General features: G+C 42.4%; 1 protein-coding gene across 2 annotated transcripts in view; it reads left to right on the plus strand.

Annotated features, from left to right (window-relative positions):
• Positions 1-20,041, plus strand: part of NUP155 (nucleoporin 155) — an 87,588-nt gene that overhangs the window by 16,296 nt on the left and 51,251 nt on the right. For both annotated transcript variants that reach the window (XM_034960156.3, XM_034960158.2), the window contains exons 5-12: positions 4,798-4,890; positions 6,262-6,428; positions 7,342-7,447; positions 8,362-8,435; positions 9,010-9,101; positions 14,972-15,069; positions 16,376-16,528; positions 19,696-19,796. In XM_034960156.3, the coding sequence (XP_034816047.1) occupies positions 4,798-4,890; positions 6,262-6,428; positions 7,342-7,447; positions 8,362-8,435; positions 9,010-9,101; positions 14,972-15,069; positions 16,376-16,528; positions 19,696-19,796 (884 nt within the window). The remainder of the gene's footprint in view (positions 1-4,797; positions 4,891-6,261; positions 6,429-7,341; positions 7,448-8,361; positions 8,436-9,009; positions 9,102-14,971; positions 15,070-16,375; positions 16,529-19,695; positions 19,797-20,041) is intronic.

Here is a 20,041-nt window from a genome sequence, read left to right on the forward strand (position 1 = left end):
TGTTTAACTGTTTACTTTAATGGTATAAGTGACACTGCCTTTAAAAATGTTAAACTGTAATTTTTTGAATTTTATTTTATTTGCTTTTTACTGCTCTTTCTTGATATACCTGAAGGTTTTGCACTATAGATTTTTCATCAATTGCTGAATTTAATGTTAAGAAAAATTTTAGTGTCTGCATTTTATTAGTCTGTCTTTCTCTTTTTTTTTTTTTTTTTTTTTTTGAGATTAAGGTCTTACTCTATCACCCGGGCTGGAGTGCAGTGGCATGATCATGGCTCACTACAGCCTCAACCGCCCAGGCTCAGGAGACCCTCCCACCTCAGCCTCCCAAGTAGCTGGGACTACAGTTTTGTGCTACCACACCAGGCTAATTTTTGTAGAGATGGGGTTTTGCCATGTTGCCCAGGCTGGTCTTGAACTCCTGTGCTCAAGCAATCCACCCACCTCAGGGATGGTGGGTTTACACTTGTGAGCCACTGCACCTGGCCATTTTTTTAGTCGTTTTCTTTTTTGAGACAGAGTCTCGCTCTGTTGCCCAGGCTGGAGTGCAGTGGCGTGATCTCCGCTCACTGCAGCCTCCGCCTCCCAGGATCGAGCGATTCTCTTGCCTCAGCCTTCCAAGTAGCTGGGATTACAGGCATGTGCCACCATGCCCAGCTAATTTTTATATTTTTAGTAGAGCAGGGTTTTGCCATGTTGGCCAGGCTGGTTTTGAACTGTTGACCTCAGGTGATTTGCCTACCTTGGCCTCCCAATGTGCTGGGATTACAGGCGTGAGCCGCCGTGCCCTGGCCATATTCTTGATAGCCCGTGGAAGTGAGAACAGAGTTTAGAGTAAATCTTAGAAACGTCACAAGCATTGTTTAACTTATTGTTTCACCCTCATAATGCCAAATCTCTTATCAGAGTTACTGAGAAGGAGAATTGATTGATTTAAATTTAAAATATATCCTTTAAGTGTACCTTTCTTTTTTTTTCTGTTACAGAGTCTCACTCTGTTGCCCAGGCTAGAGTGCAGTTTAGCCACCTTGGTGCTCACTGCAGTCTCGCCTCCTGAGTTCAAGCGATTCTCCTGCCTCAGCCTCTCAAGTAGCTGGGATTATAAACGCATGTCACCACGCCTAATTTTTATATTTTTAGTAGAGACAGGGTTTCGCCATGTTGGCCATGCTGGTTTCGAACTCCTGACCTCAGGTGATCCTCCCACATCGGTCTCCCAAAGTGCTGGTATTATAGGCATGAGCTGCCATGCCCTGGCCATAGTCCTGATAGCCCATGGAAGTGAGAACAGAGTTCAGAGTAAATTAAATCTTGTAGATATCACAAGCATTGTTTGACTTACTCTTTCACCCTCATAATGCCAAATCTCTATTTTTTTTTTTTTTTTTTTGAGATGGAATTTTGCTCTTGTTGCCCAGGCTGGAGTGTAATGGCGTGATCTCGGCTCACTGCAACCTCCGCCTCCTGGGTTCAAGCGATTCTCCTGCCTCAGCCTCCCAAGTAGCTGGGATTACAGGCATGCACCACCACGCTTGGCTAATTTTATATTTTTAGTAGAGACGGGAATTCTCCATGTTGGTCGGGCTGGTCTCAAACTCCCGACCTCAGGTGATCCGCCCACCTCGGCCTCCCAAAGTGTTTGGGATTACAGACGTGAGCCACCATGCCCAGCATAATGCCAAATCTCTTATCAGAGTTACTAGGAAGGAGAATTGACTGATTTAAATTTAAAATATATTCTTGGCTGGACATGGTGGCTTGTGCCTGTAATCCCAGCACTTTGGGAGGCCAAGGTGGGTGGATCATGAGGTCAGGAGATCGAGACCATCCTGACTAACACAGTGAAACCCCATCTCTACTAAAAATACAAAAAATTAGCTGGGCGTGGTGGTGGTCGCCTGTAGTCCCAGCTACTTGGGAGGCTGAGGCAGGAGAATTGTGTGAACCTGGGAGGTGGAGCGTGCAGTGAGCCAAGATCACGCCACTGCACTCCAGCCTGGGCAACAGAGTGAGACTTCGCCTCAAAAAAACAAAAAACAAACAAACAAATAAATATATATATATATATACACACACACACACACACATTCTTTAACCGTACTTTTTTTTTTTTGAAACAGAGTCTCACTGTCACCCAGGCTGGAGTACAGTGGAGTCACCTTGGTGCTCACTACAACCTCCGCCTCCTGGGTTTAAGCGATTCTCCTGCCTCAGGCTCCTGAGTAGCTGGAATTTCAGGCATGTGCCACCATTCCCGGCTAATTTTTGTATTTTTAGTAGCATGTGGTTTGGCCACGTTGGCCAGGCTAGTCTTTAACACCTGGCCTCAAGCGATCCGCCCACCTTGGCCTCTGAAAGTCCTGGTATTACAGATGTGAGCCACTGTGCAGCCAAATGTACCTTTTTATAGGAGGAAATAATAGACAAAAATTACTTTTTTGCAAGGCCTAAGTGAAATTTTTTAAGATTATGGCCATTTTGCAATTATAGATACTCAGTTAAGTAAAAACAGACTTCTTTTTTTTTTTGAGATGGAGTCTCATTCTGTCGCCCAGGCTGGAGTGCAATGGCACGATCTCGGCTCACTGCAACCTCCGCCTCCCGGGTTCAAGCGATTCTTCTGCCTTAGCCTCCCGAGTAGCTGGGATTACAGGCGCCCGCCAGCAGGCCTGGCTAATTTTTGTATTTTTAGTAGAGACAGGGTTTCACCATGTTGGTCAGGCTGGTCTCGAACTCCTGACCTCAAGTGATCCGCCCGTCTCTGCCTCTCAAAGTGCTGAGATTACAGGCGTGAGCCACCACGCCCAGCCCAAACCGACATTTTATACACTATTTATTTACTTGCATTGAAAATATATTTTCAGGCTGGGTGTGGTGGCTCACACCTGTAATCCCAGCACTTTGTGAGGCTGAGGCGAGCAGATCACCTGAGTCTGAGACTTCAAGACCAGCCTGGGCAACGTGGTGATACCCTGTCTCTGCAACAAACAGAAACATAAGCCAGGCATGGTGGTGCGTGCCTGTAGTCCCAGCTATTCATGAGGCTGAAGCGGGAGGATCGCTTGAGCATAGGAGGACAAGGCTGCAGTAAGCCTTGATTCTGCCACTGCACTCCAGCCTGGGCAGCAGAGCAAGACCCTGTCTCAAAAAAAAAAAAAAAGAAGAAATAAAGACACTGGGTGCGTTGGTTCACGCCTGTAATCCCAGCACTTTGGGAGGCTGGGGCGGGTGGATCAACTGAGGTCAGGAGTTCGAGACAAGCCTGACCACATGGTGAAACCGTGTCTCTACTAAAAATACAAAATAAGCTGGGCATGGTGCCATATGCCTGTAATCTCACCTACTCGGGAGGCTGAGGCAGGAGGATCACTTGAACCCGGGAGGCAGAGGTTATAGTGAGCCGAGATCAAGCCACTGCACTCCAGCCTGGGCAACAAGAGTGAAACTCTGTCTCAAAAAGAAAAGCAAAGCAAATGTATGTCCTTTACATAGAATCTAAAAGAGATGCATTAAGTGTATAAATATTGCTCTATACTATTATCAAGGTTGTAATCTTTTCTTTTGTAGATAACTATAGGTGTAAGTTTTATTTTCTAAAATTGTCTAGCTTTTATTTGCAATTCAAAATGAAATCTATTATATATATTTTAATTGTGGTAAAATACACATAATACAAACTTTGCCATCTTAACTGTTTTTAAGCCTACACTTCAGTGGTATTAAGTCCATTCACGTTATTGTGTAACCTTCACCACCATCTATATCTAGAACTCTGTATTTTGTAAAACGGAAACTGTACCTATTAACTAAAAACTCCTGTTCCTCCTTCCCTCAGCGGTTGGTAGTAACCATTCCACTTTTTGTCTGTAAGAATTTGACTATTCTAGGTTTCCTCATATAAATGGAATCATATGGTACTATATTGGTCATTTTGTGACTGGCTCATTTTATTTAACCTATGTCCTCAAGGTTCATCTGTGTTACAGCATGCATCAGAACATTTTTCCTTTTATGTTTTTATTTTTTTATTTTTTTTGAGATGGAGTCTCACTCTGTCGTCCACACTGGGGTGTAATGGCGTGATCTTGGCTCACTGCAACCCCTGCCTCCCGGGTTCAAGCAATTCTCCTGCCTCAGCCTCTCAAGTAGCTGGTACTACAGGCACGTGCCACCACACTCGGCTAATTTTTTGTTTTTAGTAGAGATGGGGTTTCACCATGTTGGCCAGGCTGGTCTCGAACTCCTGACCTCAGGTGATTTGCCTGCCTCAGCCTCCCACGGGATTACAGGCGTGAGCCACTGTGCCCAGCCAACTTTCTTACTTTTGAAAGTTCAGTAGTATTCCATTTTGTATGTGTGTGTATATATATATGTCATTTTTTTTAATGCATCTATCGATGGACACTTGGATTTTGTTTTCACCTTTTAGTTATTGTGGAAAACACTGCTATGAACATGGATATACAAATATACATCTCTATATTTTAATATATTTAAACTATTTTGTAATATAACACTTTTAAAATAGCATTAAATACTGAAGTGATTGTTTTCTAAGGTGGTTCTTTTCCACTGCTATTAACTTTTTTTCCTCTTCATTATCTTGATGACATTCAAAATTTACTTATTTAAATGATCATACATAATAATATTTTTAACAACAGAATTGACTAAACTGCATCCAGACTTTTCATATACCATTTAATTAGTAGCTCACTTTAGTGGTAATAAAAGCTTACTCTGTTAGTGCTTAAATGCTGAAAGTATTCCTGCCCTGTGTCTACTTTATCTTAGGCATCTTTCAACCTCATGTGCGACACCTCCTGGTTTTGGCGACCCCTGTAGACATAGTAATTCTTGGACTCAGCTATGCTAATTTGCAAACAGGTATGGCAACCCACATGTTAACGTTTTTTAAAATAATAGTATTTTGGCCAATTGATATTACAGTTAAAAGCTAATCTGGGTGAAATGTTGAATTCCATTGACTCACATTAATGATTATTACTGCCAAATCCTCAGGCTTTTTTCCACAAGTTAACATTGGGTTAGTTTTTTGTTTTGTTTTGTTTTGTTTTTTGAGACGGATTTTCGCTCTTGTTGCCCAGGCTGCAGTGCAATGGCGTGATCTCGGCTTACCGCATCCTCTGCCTCCCAGGCTCAAGTGATTCTCCTGCCTCAGTCTCTTGAGTTGCTGGGATTACAGGCATGCACCACCATACCCGGCTAATTTTGTTTTTTTGTTTGTTTGTTTGTTTTTGATAAGGGAGTCTTGCACTGTCGCCCGGGCTGGAGTGTAGTGGTGCAATCTTGGCTCAGTGCAACCTCTGCCTCCCAGGTTCAAGCGATTCTCCTGCCTCAGCCTCCCAAGTAGCTGGGATTACAGGCACCCACTACCACACCCAGCTAATTTTTTTGTATTTTTAGTAGAGACAAGGTTTTACTGTGTTGGCCAGGCTGTTCTTGAACTCCTGACCTCGTGATCCACCTGCCTTGGCCTCCCAAAGTGCTGGGATTACAGGTGTGAGCCACTGTGCCCGGCCTAATTTTGTATTTTTAGAAGAGACGGGGTGTCTTCATGTTGGTCAGGCTGGTCTTGAACTGCCGACCTCAGGTGATCTGCCCACCTGGGCCTCCCAAAGTGCTGGGATTACAGGCATGAGCCACGGCACCCGGCCGGGTTAGTTTCTTGTTTATTATCTTACTATATAATAAACACACAGGCACACACACACACACACATACTCACACACTCTGCAGGTTCTGTTTAACTTGAATTATCAAATTGTATCAGACTTCTTTTAGTAATTTTAAAATGTATATTATAGAAGCTGTTGACTATGTTAATTGTCAGTAAGAATTGAGTAAGGTTGGGTATGGTGGCTCTTGCCTATAATCTTAGCACTCTGGGAGGCCGAGGCAGGCGGATCACGAGATCAGGAGATCGAGACCATCCTGGCTAACACGGTGAAACCTCGCCTCTACTAAAAATACAAAAAAAAATTAGCTGGGCATGGTGGCGGGCGCCTGTAGTCCCAGCTACTCGGGAGGCTGAGGCAGGAGAATGACATGAACCCGGGAGGTAGAGCTTGCAGTGAGCTGAGATCGGGCCACTGCACCCAGCCTGGGTGACAGAGTAAGACTGTCTCAAGAAAAAAAAAAAAGAATTGAGTAAACATAGATTCTGATGATAATGCAAAGATTTTTAAAAACTGTGGAGTAGCTAATAAACTGATTTATGTATTCTTTCTTAAATAGGTTCTGGAGTTCTTAATGATAGTTTGTCTAGTGGAATGCAGTTGCTTCCAGATCCTTTATATTCTCTTCCTACTGATAATACTTACCTTTTAACAATAACTTCCACTGATAATGGCAGAATTTTCTTGGCTGGAAAGGATGGCTGTTTATATGAAGTAGCCTACCAGGTAAGTCTGACATTTGTAAACGTTTTTTTTTCTCTCTTGATGGAGTAGGGAAAGATAAGCCTTTATTTTGTTTTCTAATTATATAAGGACATTAATATATTTTTATGGTAAATATTCAAGCATACAGTTGAAGCTGTAGTCCCCATGACTACACCATGCCTACAAAACTCAGCCCTCAGAGGTAAAAGTCATTATTAATTCTATGTATGTCCTTGTGGAACATAAAGCAGACATCAATGTCTCTATAGATATCTATGCATATGTGTTTGTGTGTGTATACACATATACAAATACAAAATGCACTTTTGCAAATATGTGTTTTCACTTGGATTATTGATTTAATTCATAATTGCTTTTTTTTTTTTTTTTTTTTAATGTGATGGAGTCTCACTGTATCACCCAGGCTGGAATGCAGTGGCTGAATCTTAGCTCACTGCAACCTCCATCCCCTGGGTTTAAGCAGTTCTCCTGCCTCAGCCTCCCAGTAGCTGGGATTACAGGCGTGCACCACCACATCCAGCTAATTTTTGTGTTTTTATTAGAGGCAGAGTTTCATCATGTTGGCTAGGCTGGTCTCGAACTCCTGACCTCAAATGATCCACCTGCCTTGGCCTCCCAAAGTGCTAGGATTTATAGGTGCGAGCCACTGTGCCCAGCCCATAACTGGCTTTTCATCTAACAGTATGTCTTGAAATTCTTTCCTTGTCAGTATTTGGTTGATATTTTAAATTATGGACTAAACTCAGTAGTTAATTTTGAATAATATGTCTTGTTTTGTTGATTATAACTGGTATTAGTGATTATAACTGATATTTCATGAAGACTTGAAGGTTTTTATAAATATGGATATACAGTAGTTATTGTAAGGGAGTTACATACTTTTATAAGTCTTCTTTCTACTTTTTTCTTTAAGGCTGAAGCAGGGTGGTTTAGCCAAAGATGTAGGAAAATAAACCACTCAAAGAGCTCACTTTCTTTCCTTGTTCCTTCCTTGCTACAATTCACGTTCTCAGAAGATGGTAAGTAGAAAACAATAAATTTGGCAAGTACAACTAATTTCTAACACATTGTTCCCTCAACATTTTCTTCAGAAATTATCATTCTTAATTGAAACAATTTGTTATGTTAAGTAGCATTTCTTATATATTCATAAGGTCTTTTAAAGGGTAAGGAGATCATAACAGAGAAAGTGTGGATTTTGTTCTCCAGTTTACTTATTTCCTATAAATGTAGCATCAAAGAACTTGCGTCTAAAACAGCTGTACATAATTAAACCAAAATATGTGTATGTATGTGAGAGAGACAGACATTCAGACAGCTAATACATTGTTTGCTTGGTCTAGAACAAATTTCCAGTATAAAAAGAATATATCTTAGCTTTTAATGAACTGAGAGATTTCAACAGGTGAAATAATTTTTAAAATGCTTTGGCAAAATAAGATCTGTATACCCAAAGATTAATATGACTGAATTTTAAAATTATTTTCTTTCACACAATCAATTAGGCCAAACTGGAAGTTTCTTAACATAAAGGACCAGGTATACTTATTCTGTGTTTTTAGGATGTAGTAAACATTCATTAATGTTTAAATAACTTAGAATTTATTTTCTAAGTTATTTCATGAAAAAATAACTTAGAATTTGTTTTCAGTTTGGCTTAAAATTCATTTAGAGGACAAAATAACTTACTTTCTATGCTCATAACCCAGTCACAGTATTTAGCGTGTGTTTTTTTCATGTGTTGTCTGACCAAAATGCTTTTTGGACTGGATCTTATGCAAACATCCTAGGATTTAACTACAAAGCAAGAGAGTAGAAAGCCCCTGAATACAAAGTTCTGATTCAACAGTTTGTTGTAACTAGCTAATGTATTTGCTTTGTTAATCCTTGGGTTTACGTTTTTCTCTTTTTTTTTTTTTGGTCTTACTTTTAGATCCTATTCTTCAAATTGCAATTGATAATTCTAGAAATATTTTATATACACGATCTGAGAAAGGAGTAATACAGGTTAGTATTAATATTATTATACCATTAAGAGTCAAATAAATCCTTATTTTTAAGGAAGACAATTCCCGCCTCTTAAATTTTTCTATGAACTGTGTAACTAAAAAAAAAAAAGCCTGCTGGGCATGGTGGCTCAAGCCTGTAATCCCAGCACTTTGGGAGGCCAAGGTGGGCGGATCACCTGAGGTCTGGAGTTTGAGACCAGTCTAGCCAACATGATGAAACCCTGCCTCTACTAAAAATACAAAAATTAGCCAGGTGTGGTGGTATGTGCCTTTAATCCCAGCTACTTGGGAGGCTGAGGCAGGAGAATCATTTGAACCTGGGCGGCGGAGGTTGCAGTGAGCCGAGATCATGCCTTTGCCCTCCAGCCTGGGCAATAGGGCAAGACTTCGTCTCAAAAAAAAAAAAGCCCAACTCACTTCTCAGAAGGGGCCCCTTTCTATGAAATTTCGCATCTGAATGTTTTCATGTTTGTATTAAATACCAATATTAAAGGATCCCTTAAAAGGAAGAGTTTAATAATATGTGTATAGTATATAATCATGTTTAAGTGAGAATGATTTTGTATTCACAGGTGTATGATTTGGGACAAGATGGACAAGGAATGAGCAGAGTTGCCTCTGTGTCACAGAATGCCGTTGTCTCTGCTGCTGGTAACATTGCTAGGTAACATGTAATTTATTATTAAGCATTTCATTTGCAGGCATAATTATACTATTTGTGTGTAGCCTTCTAAAAGTATATTATTCCCTCATCAAAATGTCTCTAAAAGACAAGGAATGTTGAAGAGATGACACTCTACATTATGTTTGAAACGGAGCTGTTAGAGACTCCTTTATTTATTTATTTATTTATTTTTTTTTTTTGAGACAGGGTCTCACTCTGTCACCCAGGCTGGAGTGCAGTGACACAATCTTGGCTCACTGCAACCTCCACCTCCTGGGTTCAACTGATTCTCCTGCCACAGGCTCCCTGGTAGCTGAGATTACAGGTGCCTGCCATCATGCCTGGCTAATTTTTGTATATATATTTTTTGAGATGGAGTTTTGCTCTTGTTGCCCAGGCGGGAGTGCAGTGGTGCTATCTCTGCTCACCGCAACTTCTGCCTCACGCGTTCAAGCGATTCTCCTGCCTCAGCCTCCCGAGTAGCTGGGATTACGGACATGCACCACCATGCCCAGCTAATTTTGTATTTTTAGTAGAGACAGGGTTTCACCATGTTGGCCAGGATGGCTTCGATCTCTTGACCTCGTGATCCGCCCGCCTCAACCTCCCAAAGTGCTGGGATTACAGGCATGAGCCACCACGCCCAGCCTAATTTTTGTGTTTTTAGTAGAGATTGGGTTTCGCCGTGTTGGCCAGGCTGGTCTCTAACTCCTGACCTCAGGTAATCTACCCACCACGCCTCCCAAAATGTGGAGATTATAGGCGTGAGCCACCGTGCCTGGCCAAGACTTTTTTTTTTTTTTTTTTGAGATGGAGTTTCACTCTTGTTGTCCAGGCTGGAGTGCAATGGTGCAGTCTCGGCTCACTGCAACCTCTGTCTCCCGGGTTCAAGTGATTCTCCTGCCGTAGCCTCCTGAGTAGCTGGGACTACAGGCATGCGCCATCACACCCAGCTAATTTTGTATTTTTAGTAGAGATGGGGTTTTCTCCATGTTGGTCAGGCTGGTCTCGAACTCCCGACCTCAGGTGATCCACCTGCCTCGGCCTCCCAAAGTGCTGGGATTACAGGCGTGAGCCACCGCGCCCAGCTTGAGACTCTTTTATTCTTATGTTTGATAGTTGGAAATATAAGGTAGACTGGTTTTACTACGTAAAGTACAGCTTGACATGTGTTTTTCCTGGCAACTTTACATAGGGATCATGACTAGGAAACTGCATGTCTCAAAGTTTCCCCACTTTTAACTATTCACTCTTTCGGTTTTTTGTTTGCTTCTTTTTGAGATGGAGTCTCGCTCTGTTGCCCAGGCTGGAGTGCAGTGGCTCCATCTCAGCTTGCTGCAATCACCACCTCCTGGGCTTAAGCGATTCTCCCACCTAAGCCTCCCGAGCGGCTAGGACTACAGGCACATGCCACCACACCTGGTGAATTTTTCTATTTTTTATAGAGACAGGGCTTCACCATGTTGCCCAGACTGGTCTTGAACTCCTGGACTCAAGCAATACACCCGCTCTGGCCTCCCAAAGTGCTGGGGTTACAGGCATGAGCCACTGCACCCGGCCACTACTCACTCTTTTAACAGACATGTGTGGTTCAAGCTTAGTTGGTCTGATTATTGACACAAGTACAGAACACAATATTTCAAAGTTGTAGTACCCATTTTATTCATGAGGAAACTGAAACTAAGGGATGATTTGCCTGAGATCTAACTCCTAAATAAGTACAAGAACCTAACGCGGAAGCCAAGTCTTCAGACAATCTGCATTACCATTTGCACATATCCCAACTACCTTGGTCAAGCTGCAAACACTCTCTCTCTCTTTTTTTTTTTTTTTCCGAGACAGTCTCACTCTTGTCCCCCAGGCTGGAGTGCAATGGCGCGACTTGGCTCCCTGCAACCTCCACCTCCCGGGTTCAAGCGATTCTCCTGCCTTAGCCTCCTGAGTAGCTGGAATTACAGGCGCCTGCCACCACACCTGGCTAATTTTTGTATTTTCAGTAGAGATGGGGTTTCACCATGTTGGCCAGGCTGGTCTCGACCTCCTGACCTGAGGTGATCTGCCTGCCTTGGCCTCCCGAAGTGCTGGGATTACAGGCATGAGCCACTGCACCCCATCTGCAAACACTCTTTTTATAATGAAGGCCTCAAATTTTTCAACCTCTGTTGTCATTGTGCCTAGATTATTGCTACAATCAGAGTGAAATAAATCAACTTTTTGTTTTTTTTTTCAGACAGGGTTTCACTCTGTTGCCCAGACTGGAGTGCAGTGTTGCAATTGTAGTCTGCTGTAGCCTCAATTTCCTGGGCTGACGTGATCTTTATGCCTAAGCTTCCTGAGTAGCTATGACTATAGGTGTGTGCCACCATGCGCACCTAATTTTATTTTTAGTAGACTGGGGTCTTGCTATCTTGCTCAGGCTTTTTGTTTTGTTTTATTCTTCAGTGACAAGAAAAAAATTCTGAAGGCAGACACAATTGAAAACACATAATTTTCTGTTTTTCCCTCTAATTTTTTTCTGGAATTTTTTTCGAATCCACAAAAAAATTAAAAGAACAATGTGACAAAAACTAATACACTTTTTTTTTTTTGAGATGGAATCTCACTCTGTCACGTCACCCAGGCTGGAGTGCAGTGTTGCAGTCTCAGCTCACTGCACCCTCTGCCTGCCGGGTTCAAGCAATGCTCCTGCCTCACCCTCCCGAGCAGCTGGGACTATAGGCGCGCACCACTGTGCCTGGCTAATTTTTTGTATTTTCAGTAGAGACAGGGTTTCACCATGCTGGCCAGGATGGTCACGAACTCCTGACCTTGTTATCCGCGCGCCTTGGCCTCCCAAAGTGTTGTGATTACAGGCATGAGCCACTGCACCCGGCAAAACTAATACACTCTTTATCTCAATTTTAACATTTTGCCTCTTTGTTGCCTGTCTTATAAGCCATTTGAAAGTACATTGTAGACATCATGACTTTTTTTTTTTTTTTTGAAATGGAGTCGCACTCTGATACCCAGGCTGGAGTACAGTGGTGCGATCATGGCTTACTGCAGCCTCCTCCTCCTCCCAGGCTCAAGGCATCCTCACATCTCAGCCTCTTGAGTAGCTGAGACCACAGACGTGTGCCACCACATCTGGCTAATTTTTTGTATTTTTGGTACAGACGGGGTTTCACCATTGTTGCCCAGGCTGGTCTTGAACTCCTGAGGTCAAGCAATCCACATGTCTCAGCCTCTCAAAGTGCTGGGATTACAGGCATGAGCCACCGACATGCCTTTAGTCTGTTACACAACAACAATATACTTAGTCCATATTAAAATTGCCCAGTAGTCCCCAAAATCTTTTTTTTTTTTTAACTCTGCTGCCCAGGATTGAGTGCAGTGGTGCTTGACCTCCCTAGGCTCAGGTGATCCTCCAACTTTAGCCTCCCAAGCAGCTGGGACCACAGGCACGGACACCTCCACCTGGCTAATTTTTGTATTTTTTGTAGAGAGGGGATCTCACCATGTTGCCCTGGCTGGTCTTGAACTCCTGGGCTCAAGTGACGTGTCTGCCTCAGCCTCTCACAGTCCTGGGATTCTGGGATTACAGATGTGAACCACCATGCCCCCAAAATCTTTTTTTTTTTTTTTTGAGATGGAGTCTTGCTCTGTCACCCAGGCTGGAATGTAGTGGCACGATCTTGGCTCACTGCAACCTCCACCTCCCGGGTTCAAGCAGTTCTCCTGCCTCGGCCTCCCGAGTAGCTGGGACTACAGGTGCACACCAGCACACCTGGGTAATTTTTGTATTTTTAGTAGAGACGGGGTTTTACCATGTTGGCCAGCTTTTATGCCTCAGCCTCCCAAAGTGCTGGGATTACAGGCGTGAGCCACTGCGCCTGGCTTCAAAATCTTTTATAGTTGTTTTTCTTTCCATTTTTCTCCAGTTATATCAGAATTTATGAATTGGATTGGTTGTTAGTCTCTTTAATATAAAACAGCCCCCTGGCCACCTTTTTTTTTTTTTATAATATTGACGTTTGGAAGGAAGGGCAGGATAATTATACAAATTTCTAAATTTATCTTTTTTTATAATTAGATTCTGAGTAATATATTTTATATATGATGTTTATATGTATTTTATATATGTATATGTATTTTTTCTTTCTTTCTTTCTTTTTTTTCTTTGAGACAGAGTTTTGCTCTGTCACCCAGTCTGGAGTGCCATGGTGCTATCTTGGCTCACAGCAACCTCTGCCTCCGAGTTCCAGTGATTCTCGTGCCTCAGCCACCCAAGTAGCTGGGACTCTAGATGTGCGCCACTATTCTCGGCTAATTTTTATATATTTTTTAGTAGAGTTGGGGTTTCACCATGTTGAGCAGGCTGGTCTCGAACTCCTGGCCTCAAGTGATCTGACTGCCTCAGCCTCTCAAAATGCTAGGATTTGAGGCATGAGCCACCTCACCAAGCAGTAATATATCTTTTAGCCAGTATTACATAGGCAATGTGAAATGTCTTACTACATTATATCAAGAGACACATAATAGCAGTTTTCTCACTGTTGAAAACTTTATTGAGGTGATTTTAACCAAATGTCTACATTATAAAGATCCATTTTCTCCCTTTTTTTTCCCCCTTGAGATAGAGTCTCAGTCTGTTGCCCAGGCTGGACTGCAGTGACGTGATCTCAGCTCACTGCAACCTCCACCTTGGGTTCAAATGATTCTTCTGCTTCAGCCTCCCAAGTAGCTGGGATTACAGGCATGCGCTACCACCCCTGGCTAATTTTTTTGTATTTTTAGTAGAGACGGGGGTTCACCATGTTGACCAGGCCAGTCTTGAACTCTTGACCTCAGGTGATCTGCCCACCTCGGCTTCCCAAAGTGCTGGAATTACAGGCGTGAGTCACTGCACCCGGCCTTTCTCCTTTTTTAATTAGCAGTAATGATACTTTGACACTGAGAACACTGCTCCCCACCAACCATTCACCCAATGGTTTTAGTCTTTTTTTGTGATCTTTGTTTGAAAATAGGGTTACTCTTAACAATATAAATGTAAAAAATACACATTCCAGAGTTTTTCCAGTTCTTGCTGCTCTTGTATTACTTTCCTAAGAAGCTAGTCTTAAATTATTTAGCATATTTAGAAAATATAAGGCCGGGAGCGGTGGCTCACACCTGTAATGCCAGCACTTTGGGAGGCCAAGGCAGGCGGATCATGAGGTCAGGAGATCGAGACCATCCTGGCTAACACAGTGAAACCCCATCTCTACTAAAAATACAAAAAATTAGCCAGGCGTGGTGGCGGGTGCCTGTAGTCCCAGCTACTTGGGAGGCTGAGGCAGGAGAATGGCGTGAACCTGGCAGGTGGAGCTTGCAGCGAGTGGAGATGGCGCCACTGCACTCCAGCCTGGGCGACAGAGCAAGACTCCGTCTCAAAAAAAAGAAAAAAGAAAAAAAAAAAGAAAATATGGAAATATGTGGTCGGGCACGGTGGCTCACGCCTGTAATCCCAATCCCAGCACTTTGGAAGGCCGAGGCGGGCGGATCACGCTCACGCGAGGTCAGGAGTTCAAGACCAGCCTGGCCAACACGATGAAACCCTGTCTCTACTAACAACACAAAAATTACCTGGGCGTGCTGGCGCGAGCCCGTAATCCCAGCTACTCAGGAGGCTGAGGCAGGAGAATTGCTTGAACCTGGGAGGCGGAGATTGCAGTGAGCCGAGATCACGCCACTCTCCTCCAGCCTGGGTGACAGAGTGAGACTACATCTCAAAAAAAAAAAAAAAAAAAAAAAGGAAAATATGGAAATATGTAAACATTCTGATGGGAAATGTTTCTTATAATTTAGCAGACACATTTTAAAAATACACTTTATTTTCTCCTTTCTTTTAGGACCATCGATCGTTCTGTTTTTAAACCAATTGTCCAAATAGCAGTGATTGAAAATTCTGAATCACTGGACTGTCAGTTATTGGCTGTCACACATGCAGGTATGTTGTTTTATTTACATATCTGCTATTACTGTTACAACTTCTGAAAATTCTTAGATTTGGAAATTTATGATTAGAAATATATTTTTACTTCTATATCTGCCGTAAAGCCATATAAATAGTTTGTAAAATAAAGGATTTTGAAAACTGGGAGATTTTTCTAATTCTGTTTCTTCATTTTATAGATATAAAACCAAACTTAGGCCAGGCATGGTAGCTCACATTTGTAATCCTAGCGCTTTGGGAGATCAAGGCAGGCAGATTGCCTGAAGCCAGGAGTTCAAGACTAACCTGAGCAACATGGTGAAACTCTGTAACCCCGTCTCTACTAAAAATACAAAAATTAGCTAGGTGTGATGGCACGGCCTTGTAGTACCAGCTGCTTGGGAGGCTGTCATGGAAAGATCACTTGAGCCCAGGAGTTTGAGGCTACAGTGAGCTGAGATTATGCTACTACACTTCACCCTGGGCAATAGGGCAAGATCTTTTCTCAAAAAACCAGTAAAAAAGCAAAACAAAAGCCAAGCCTAAAAGGCGCAGTGGCTGACATTTTGTAACAAAGCCTGAATTGGAACACAAGATTTCTTGGTTTGTCTTTGCAAGTTCTTTCTAATGAAATGTATTGATTCACCTCTCAATTTCGAGTTACGTTTTCTTAGATATATATTTTAGCAGATAGTCTATATGGTAATTTAAGATCAGTCAGGGGAGCCGGGTGCGGTGGCTCACACCTGTGATCCCAGCACTTTGGGAGGCCAAGGTGGGTGGATCCTGAGGTCAGGAGATCAAGACCATCCTGGCTAACACGGTGAAACCCCATCTCTACTAAAAACACAAAAAATTAGCCAGACATGGTGGCAGGCACCTGTAGTCCCAGCTACTCGGGAGGCTGAGGCAGGAGAATGGTGTGAACCTGGTAGGCGGAGCTTACAGTGAGCCAAGATCGCGCCACTACACTCCAGCCTGGGAGACAGAGCAAGATTCTGTCTCAAAAAAATAAATAAATAAAAATAAAACAAATTAGACGGGTGTGGTGGCACATGCCTGTAGTCTCAGCTACCTGGGAGGCTAAGGCAGGAGAATCGCTTGAACCCGGGAGGCGGAGGTTGCAGTAAGCCGAGATGGCGCCACTGCACTCCAGCCTGGGCGACAGAGCTAGACTCCATCTCCAAAAATAAAAATTAGTCAGGAAAGTTATGTATGGTTTTAGCAGAGTGTTGCATTGCTGTATGTAATTGCTTCAATAACACATTTACCTCAGGTCCTTGTTTTCTATTACTGATGCATAATTTTACCCCATCTTCAGGTGTTAGGTTATATTTTAGCACTTGTCCATTCAGACAGCCATTAGCACGGCCTAATACACTGACGCTGGTTCATGTCCGCTTACCTCCTGGATTCTCAGCATCTTCAACCGTAGAAAAGCCTTCAAAAGTACATAGAGCTCTTTATAGTAAAGGTAAGTTCTGAAATACTATCAGATTTAAGATTATATTCTTAAAATTGTTAAAATTATATGGTGTTTTGAAGTATTTGAAAATACCCTATGGCAACAGTAGAAACTGGGAACTACTAGAAGGGTCAGGGAAGTAGGGGAGCAAGGGTTGAAAAACTGACTATTGGGTCTTATGCTCAGTACCTGAGTGATGGAATCAATTGTACCCTAAACCTTAGCACCACGCAATATACGCAGGTAACAGATTTGCACATATACCTCCTGAATCTAAAATAAAATTTGAAATCGTAGTGAAATTCAAAAGTTGAAAGTGTAGTTTTCACTCCTACATTTAGGTTTTTGATCTGTTTTGTGATAATTTTTGTATGTTGTGTGAAGTAGGAATCTGACTTCATCCTTCTGCATGTGGTTATCTACCTGTCTGAGCACCATTTGTTGAAAAGACTATTATATCCCCCATTGAATTGTCTTCATCTTACTGTCTGAAGTGAATTACCCGTTAATGTATGGAATCTGGATTCTCAGTTCTATTCTGTTGGTCTATATTATCCATCCTTATGTCAGTAGCACAGTCTTGATTACCATTGCTTTGTAATAAGTTTTGAAATTGATAAGTGTGACTATTCCAACTTTGATCTTTTTTTTTTTTTGAGGTGGTCTGGCTCTGTTGCCGAGGCTGGAGTGCAGTAGCACAATCTCTGCTCACTGCAACCTCCGCTTCCCAGGCTCATGCCGTCCTCCCACTTCAGCCTCCTGAGTAGATGAGAGAGGCTACAGGTGTGTGCCACCACACCCGGCTAATTTTTGTACTTTTTGTAGAGATAGGCTTTTACCATGTTGCCTAGGCTCGTCTCAAACTCCTGAGCTCAAGTGATCCGTCTGCATTGGCCTCCTAAAGTGCTGGGATTACAGGCATGAGCCACCGTGCACCTGGCCTGATTTTTTTAAAGATGATTTTGGCTCTTCTCAGTCTCTTGAATTTTCATATGAATTTTAGAATCACCTTGTTAATTTCTGCAAAAAAAGTGAGGTGGGGCCGGGTGCAGTGGCTCACGCCTGTAAGCCCAACACTTCGGGAGGCAAAGGCAGGTGGATCACTTGAGATCAGTTCAAGACCAGCCTGGCCAACATGGCGAAACCCTGTCTCTACTAAAAATACAAAAATTAGCCGGGTGTAGGGGGCATGTCTGTAGTCACAGCTTCTTGTGGGCTGAGGCAAGAGAATCGCTTGAACTGGGGAAGTGAAGGTTACAGTGAGCCAAGATCCTACCGCTGCACTCTAGCATGGGGGACAGAGCAAGACTCCATCTCAAAACAAAAACAAAAAACACACAAAAAAGTGAGGTTGGATTGTGATAGCTGAATCAGTATATCAATTTGGGGCATGTTGCCATCTTAACTATGTTAAGTCTTCAAATCCATGAATACAGAATATTTTTCCAAGTCATTTGAGGGTGGGGAGGAAGGTTCTCACTCTGTTGCCCAGGCTGGAGTGCAGTGGCAGGATCTTGGGTCACCATAGCTTCAACCTTCCAGGCTCAGGTGATCCTCCTTGCTCAACCTCCTGAGGAGTTGGGACTACAGGCATGTGCCACCACTCCTGGCTAATTTTTGTATTTTTTGTAGAGACGGGGTTTCACCATGTTTCCCAGGCTGGTCTTAAACTCCTGGGCTCAAGCAGTCCTACCACCTCTGCCTCCCAAAGCGCTAGGATTATAGGCGTGAGCCACCGTGTTGGCGAGTTTTGTTGAGATAATTGCCTTTTTTTTTTTTTTTGAGACAGTGTCTACTGTCACCCAAGCAGGAGTGCAATATGCAGTCATGACTCATTACAGCCTCTACCTCCCCGGCTCAAGCAATCCTCCTGCCTCATGTTTTGTTGAAATAAGGTCTTACTTTATTGCCCAGGCTGGTCTCGAACTCCTGGGCTCAAGTGATCAGCCTGCCTCAGCCTCCGAAACTGCTGGGATTACATGCATAAGCCACAGCACCTGGCCCAGATAATTGCTTCTATAGTACACTTATCTCTGCCATTCCTCTAGCACCTTCATCATTTTTATTCATGGTGTGTTTGAATTAACCAGTATATAAACTGTATTTCATTGAATATTAGCTTGTATTACATTGTGAATTTGTCAGTCATGGCATTTTTATATACTAAATATATTTTTATAAAATTAATAATTAAATTGATAAACCCATTGACTGCAAGATATACCCTAAGTTCAGAAATGCTAAAATGTGAAAAAAAAATGTTTACCTGAGAGAAATACAGTTTAAAATTGAGAACACTTAAGGAGTCTACCTTAAAAATAATTATATAGTCTTTCAGGGAATTATTTTATTTTGTAACTTGTTTGTTTATAAAGATTGATGTTAGGTTGGGCGCAGTGGCTCACGCCTGTAATTCCAGTACTTTGGGAGGCCAAGTTGGGCGGATCACGAGGTCAGGAGATCAAGACCATCCTGGCTAACACGGTGAAACCTCGTCTCTACTAAAAATACAAAAAATTAGTCGGGCGTGGTGGCAGGTGCCGTAGTCCCAGCTACTCGGGAGGCTGAGGCAGGAGAATGACGTGAACCCAGGAGGCGGAGCTTGCAGTGAGCCGAGATCGCACCACTGCACTCCAGCCTGGGTGACAGCGAGACTCCGTCTCAAAAAAAAAAAAAAAAAAGATTGATGTTGTGTGTGTATATCTATATATGCTAATTTTAAGTTGGCATAAAAGTACTTGTGGTTTTGTAAAATTTTTTTTTTTTTTTTTTTTTTTGAGACGGAATCTTGCTCTGGCGCCCAGGCTGGAGTGCAGTGGCACAATCTCAGCTTACTGCAACCTCCACCTCCTGGGTTCATGCCATTCTCCTGCCTCAGCCTCCTGAGTACCTGGGATTACAGGTGCCTGCCGCCATGCCCAGCTAATTTTTGTATTTTAGTAGAAACAGGGTTTCACCATGTTGATTAGGCTGGTCTTGGACTCCTGACCTCGTGATCCACCCACCTCATCCTCCAAAAGTGCTGGGATTACAGGCATGAGCCACCGTGCCCAGCCCGGTTTTATAATTTTAATTGCAAAAGCGCAATTGCTTTTGCACTAACCTAATAATTATTAAGGTTATTGAGGATGCATATTTGACATGATGTAATAATATTTTGTATATTAAACTTTTAGGTATTCTATTGATGGCAGCCTCAGAAAATGAGGATAATGATATTTTATGGTGTGTCAACCATGATACTTTTCCTTTCCAAAAGCCAATGATGGAAACCCAGGTAAGTTATCCTGACAATTCTGAAAAAACTATTATATAATTTTAAGTGAAGGATAATATGGAAGAAACTTTTATCTTCTGATGTATTGCTGTTTGCTTCTAATAACGTATTATTAGAAATTATAAAGTAAAGAAATTATCCTGTCAATTATTTGTTTTCCTCTGTCAGGTTAGAAGTTACTGTGGTAATCACAAAAAAAAATCTTTAAAGAAAACATTGGACCCTTATGGAATATTTTCCATAAT

Source organism: Pan paniscus, chromosome 4 (assembly GCF_029289425.2).
Source record: "Pan paniscus chromosome 4, NHGRI_mPanPan1-v2.0_pri, whole genome shotgun sequence".
In the NCBI taxonomy this organism is placed as follows: domain Eukaryota; kingdom Metazoa; phylum Chordata; class Mammalia; order Primates; family Hominidae; genus Pan; species Pan paniscus.